This window comes from Sprattus sprattus (genome assembly GCF_963457725.1).
Source record: "Sprattus sprattus genome assembly, chromosome: 3".
Taxonomy (NCBI): domain Eukaryota; kingdom Metazoa; phylum Chordata; class Actinopteri; order Clupeiformes; family Clupeidae; genus Sprattus; species Sprattus sprattus.
Genome location: NC_137922.1, coordinates 55,148,226 through 55,154,751, shown reverse-complemented (window position 1 = coordinate 55,154,751; position 6,526 = coordinate 55,148,226). Strand labels below are relative to the sequence as shown.

The 6,526-nt window shown below is 41.4% G+C and overlaps 1 protein-coding gene across 1 annotated transcript; it reads right to left on the bottom strand.

Annotated features, from left to right (window-relative positions):
- Positions 1 to 4,718: 4,718 nt before the first annotated feature.
- Positions 4,719 to 6,526, bottom strand: LOC308362863 (NACHT, LRR and PYD domains-containing protein 1 homolog; the record flags this gene model as incomplete). Its single annotated transcript, XM_080835591.1, has 2 exons — positions 4,719 to 5,910; positions 6,387 to 6,526. The coding sequence occupies 2 exons, from the start codon at positions 6,524 to 6,526 to the stop codon at positions 4,719 to 4,721; spliced, it is 1,332 nt and encodes a 443-aa protein (XP_080691717.1).

The following is a 6,526-nucleotide window of genomic DNA, read 5'->3' as shown; positions in this document are numbered from 1 at the left end:
TAATCTAGTGTTAGTTTGGGAATGAGAACTGTGAGGACTGAACGATACAATAATCTAGAGTTAGTTTGGGATGAGGACTGAACGATACAGTAATCTAGTGTTAGTTTGGGATGAGGACTGAACGATACAGTAATCTAGTGTTAGTTTGGGAATGAGGACTGTGAGGACTGAACGATACAATAATCTTGTGTTAGTTTGGGATGAGGACTGAACGATATAATAATCTAGTGGTAGTTTGTGAATGAGGACTGTGAGGACTGAACGACACAATAATCTAGTGGTAGTTTGCGACACTCAATGCAGTTGTTGGGTTAAATATCAGTATGCTGAGAGTGTATACTCACAGTAGGTGGGTTTATTATCAGTATGCTGAGAGTGCATACTCACAGTAGGTGAGTTTAATATCAGTATGCTGACTTGCTGAGTGTTAACTCACAGTAGTTGGGTTTATTATCAGTATGCTGAGTGCATACTCACAGTAGTTGGGTATAATATCAGTATGCTGAGAGTGCATACTCACAGTGGGTGGGTTTATTATCAGTATGCTGAGTGTATACTCACAGTAGGTGGGTTTAATATCAGTATGCTGAGAGTGTATACTCACAGTAGTTGGGTTTAATATCAGTATGCTGAGTGCATACTCACAGTAGGTGGGTTTAATATCAGTATGCTGACTTGCTGAGTGTTTACTCACAGTAGTTGGGTTTATTATCAGTATGCTGAGTGCATACTCACAGTAGTTGGGTATAATATCAGTATGCTGAGAGTGCATACTCACAGTGGGTGGGTTTATTATCAGTATGCTGAGTGTATACTCACAGTAGTTGGGTTTAATATCAGTATGCTGAGAGTGTATACTCACAGTAGTTGGGTTTATTATCAGTATGCTGAGAGTGTAAACTCACAGTAGGTGGGTATAATATCAGTATGCTGAGAGTGTAAACTCACAGTAGTTGGGTTTCTGAAGCTTCTTCTTCTTCTTCTGACTGGTTGTGACTTTAGAAGTTCCTGCTTGATCTTCCTCCTCCTCCTCTCCTTCCTCTCTTCCGCTAGTGCTGCTCCCTTTCCTTTTCTGTGTCCTCATCTTCTTCACCTTCACTTCTTTAAAGTCTTTATTCTTTCCCTCCATATTCTTCCTCTTGTCCAGTCGGTCCATCTCTGGTTGACTTTCATTGACTGAGAAAGACCCTGAATTTGGGGAAGAAAATGAAAGCAGGGAGATTGATCAGAGCCTGTTCCAAAATACCATCAGGCAGTGATTTCTAAGTTAATATGAACTTTTCTCTCTCTCACACACGCACACGCACACGCACACACACAGAAACACACACACGCACACACAAACACACACACACACACACACACACACACACACACTCACACACAAACACACACACACTATAATGAGTGCTGACCCACCGTCCATGAGGCTGTTCCTCAGTAGTTTGAAGGTGGGGTACTGCTGCAGGATGTGGTCTTCAAACACACACCCCCAGAAGGTCTTTACACGCTCTGCTTGATCTGTCTCCAGAGTGTCCAGCACCTCATACACACCCTTCATCTTCTGCTCCTTCGTCTTCATCCTAACCACTCTCTGAGACAGACAGAGAGAGACAGAGGGAGAGAGAGAGACAGAGTGAGTCCTCTTGACTCACTAAATAATTGTAATATACTTTTAGTATTTCTAACCCTTTTGAGTAGAGTAAAGTAGTATTTTTAACCCTTTTGAGTAGACTAAAGTAGTATTTCTTTATAGAATTCCACACTAAACAATAAAATCCATTATACAATCTAAAATCTATTAATGATATGTTATAGCATAGAGTGTTTGTATTTGACTGTGCATGACTACTGTATGACGTTTTAGCATGTTTACTAATACTGTTACCAATGTTATAAGGTATTGTGCTCATTTTAAAAACGTTTTAAACGCGCCTGGTAGAGATTCTCTGACACAAGTGTGTGTATGTGTGTGTGTGTGTGTGTGTGTGTGTGTGTGTGTGTGTGTTATCGCTATATTTTTGACTATATTACCGTAAAGTAAGTACCGTATTTTATGACTCTATTTACTTACATAACTTAATTACATTATGATATATAACACTTTTTAAAGCTGTTTCTTTTAATTTAAACTTTAAACCTTAACCCTGACTTTAACATTAAGAATAACCTGTGCTCCCTGTGATTCAAGCCTCAGCTTAGTTGCAGGGCTAAAACGTTGGGAAACATACCTTAAGACAGGCCTGCGCATTAACAGGTAATTAGCATGTGCCCAACAATCATACACAACACAGTTCAAACGCAAACTGGTTCACCTGGTAGAGCTTCTCCGACACTAGGTCGTGGTCTCATAACTGCCTGAGGAAGGTGTGCGGTTGTTCTATGCACGAGATCTCCGTTTTCTTACGGTGGAAGAAGCGAAGTAACTCCTCATGCGATAGGAAATCTAATGAGTCCATTGGGACCCGAAGACCAATTCAACCACTTCAAAGGCAACTGCAGAAGAGCAAAGAGACTCGTATAGCAGGCAGTGGGCTAGCTTTAGGCTGTGCAAGACGCCTGGTAACAATATAACTTTAGCCTACCTACATATTCGTATTGATTCGATGTCTGTGCAACTACTTTTTATAGAGGGAGCATGATATCCTTGATGATGACTTAAACATAGTAGTGTATCGAATACACGAGCAATCTTTAATCGACTGCAATCTTATTCTAATGTCAAAAATAGGCTTGCGCCTACATCCGTGTATACTGCTTAACATAAGTGATCCCGCCAAACAGGCATATTTAAACTACAGCTGACTACAGCTACATACCTCTACCCCCACGACCGAGGACGTCAAGTCTTCTTAACGTGACGTGTTGTGTGAAATGTTCCTAAAACACAAATTTCCCGCCCGTGTTCTGTACTCCACTGTCAAACACGAAAGTCGCACCGTATGACGTTAGGAAAACGAAAGTTAGAAGCGCGTAGTTCATGATAAAATACTCTGGTGTCCCGTGGCGCTGACACATAACCTACTTCCAGCCCTAGGCTATCTGCCCAAGACAAATAGAATAGGTGTGTGTGAAAGAAATGGCAAAATATTGTTATTTGGGGATAATGTTAAGGATGAAGGATTTTTTTTTGTTAACAAATTCAATTTAGAGAAGCATATCATAATTTATGTTTCCCAACATATGGCCTATCATGAAATCTGGGCATCTAAAGAAAGAGAGAGATATTGAGAGTGTGTGTGTGTATGAGAGAGAGAGAGAGAGAGAGAAAATGTTTCCGTTCTTAATGTAATAAAAGCTGATAATGTAAAACAAAACAATGTTCCAATAACATAACATTTGTGCATTTTTACATTAATGTTATTGTTGCATATTGGTATTGCCAGTACAGCTCCCATGATCCTTCAGGTCATCGGGGAACTATAAAGGGGCTGCGCTCCCCACGTTCACTCTCTTCATTCTTCTCTCTTGATGGACTCTGCCTTCACTCCACTCTGCACTCCTGATGAACCTGGGCTGCATGTAATTACTAGTTCATAAATTCCAGTTTACGTGAATGGCATCTCCAACGCCTCTTACTTGTTTTAATGCGTGCCCCCACACAACAGTTATCACAGACAATCATTCTGATGTCATGTCGTCGCTTTGAAGATGCTGTGTTCTCTACAATTTCTTTCAGCGAAAAATATAATCTTTAATATCATCTTTAAGCTGTGCAAGGGAACGGCTTCAGGATAGCGGATTGCAGCGCACATCATGCTCAACACAAATTGATAGCCAGACTTAAACTTGGGCAGGGAACCCATGCCATCAACAGTTATGCATTTAAAGGGATGTGGATTAATGTAATACTAATTAACATAAACAGTGAACACAACACTATAACAAAATAAATGTATAATGGGCACAACAATATAATGAAAGTCCATTTTAATGAAAACACATCATCACAGGAATTACAACAACCTTAATCATCCTAATTTATTATTAGAAAATACAAATATGTATACATTTCAGGATTTAACATATATATTTTATGAAAAATGGAAATCTTAAGAATCATAAAAATCTAAATATATACCTATTATATACACCTCTCTCAAAATAATGTGCACAACAATATAATGACGTGTCCATTTCAATGAAAAAACATCCATCACAATAATTACAACAACCTTATGATCCTCATTTACTTTAAGAAAATATGAATATGTATACATTTCAGGATTTAACATGTATATTTTATGAACAATGCTAATCTGAAGAAAAATTATAATCAAAATATATACCTATTATATACATCTATCTTGGAGTATGAGTTTCAACCACTAACACTTTCATGTTTCAAGTAGGCCCACTCTAATGTAGAGGAAAGATATTTAATATTTTGTCTCCACTTTCATATTTCAAGTATTGTTATATTTATATTAAATCCAATAAACACTAACTTCCCTAATATCTTCCGCTATATCATAAACACCAAATGTAGCAATCAAATGTATCAATAAAAGCATTATAAGAAACAGAAAACACAATTAAACATTTTGAACACCTCTCCAATTTCATTTTATAACACTTTGGAAGTGCCAGCTGTGGCTCCATACTCCTATACACTGACCATCTGAGTACAAGTAAAGCCAAAGGTACAAAAGTTATGAATCAATAGCTGAAGGATATTTGAACATAATCCCCATCCAGGAGTCCCATGGTCAGGAGGATCATCTGCCCAACTCTTTCAGCAGGTCAGGGCATTCCCTCTGGAGGATTCTGAGGAACTCCCTCTTCCCTCCAGCCCCATGAGAAACCAGGGCGTCAAACACGCGTCTCATCTTCTCCTGTTCAGTCGGTGCCGCTCTGATGTTGGCGTACACTTCTTCGTTGATAAGTTTTTGCGAAAGCATCTGATCTGCTATCTGTATCACGTTCTGAACCTTCTGAATGAGTACTGCCCGATGATTGGAGAGGAATTCTGCATCATCTAATGTGCTCTCATCACCCTGTTGGGGTTTGTTCCACAAGCATTCGGTTCTCGAGATCTCTGCATCCCAAACTGTCTGTTGGTCTAGAGAGCTGAGCAGCACCAGTTTAAAGTCACCAGCCTCATTTCTGCGAACCTTGAAGAAGTTCGGAGCAAATTCGCTGACTCTGAGCTCTAGCTCTGCTGGATACAGTCTGATGGATTCTGGAGTAGTGTGTAAACCATAGAACTCATTCATCTGAAAAGGTCTCACAGGCTGGGGCTGAAGGAGTCTGAAGCCTTGGGAGCCTTCCTCTTGGTCTGTCAATAACTTTTTGAGACGGGCATCCTCTGGCAGGAGGTAGATGCGGAAGGTGAGGGGGGAGATGCTGCACCGATAGACCTGAACATCAGCATGGATCTCAATCTGCTTCTCCCTCACCTCCTTCCCAGGGAGCAAGAGCGATATCAAAGAGTAGAAAAGTCCAAGAAGAGAAAAGGAGGGGTTCACCAGCCTGCCATGGAAGCGACTCAGCTCACACTTCTCCAAACACACTCCACTGTCCTGCTTATGCAGAACCATCACAGCATCCTTCAGAAAAGACTGAGTACCTCCCAAACAGAGGAAATGTGGCAGGTGGATCTCCTCCAGCTCTCCTGAGATGAGCTTGATGTCCATCGAAGGGCCAGCTGGTCTGTACTGCATGTGAGGCAGCTCTCCAGCCAAGAGATGCCAGTCTGTGAAGCGGTACTGCAGGGTGACTTGACCAGCACACGACCAGCGCAGACCAGACTCTGAGCACTCATACCTCCCTGCAGGAGAGCTCAGGCTGTAGGTTGAATCACCCTTCTCTGTGGAGACGTCAGGCTTCACCAGGACCCAGTGGCTGGAGCCTGGAACTTCAGTACAGGCTTCACAGCTCTTCTGTAGATCTTCACTGTGGTACCTCTCCCTTTAACACACACCACACACACACACACACACACACACACACACACACACACACACCAGCTTGAACACAGATAAACCAGCATAACCACAAAGACACACACTAATGAGAAGGTTCTCCCTCTGAACAGGTCAAGTGTTCTCTTCAGGAGGAAACCTGATGTTTCATCAGTCAGTATGTTCAACCGACTCTCCCGCCATTTTATCCCCAATACACACACCAGACACATAATTCTTAACACACACAAACACACACACACACAAACACTCAGACAGAAGAGAATAATGGCTATTATCCTTTAATTTCATCCCAAACACACACACACACACACACACACACACTAAGTCAGATGAGAGTAATGGTAGGTTGTCACTGCTCTGGTGGGGATTGGTCCAGGAGCAATCGGCTCTCAAGATCTCTGCTTCCCAAACTGTCTGTTGGTTTGCATAATTTACACACACACACTCAATCAGACTCACTTGGGAGTGTCCACAGAGAGCATCTGTGCTCCTGGATCCTGCTGGGCTTGGTCTTGGTCATCTGAGTCTGTTGCATCTGAGTCTGTTGCATTTGAGTCTGTTGCATCTGAGTCTGCTGCTGGACTCTCTTTTGTGAACAT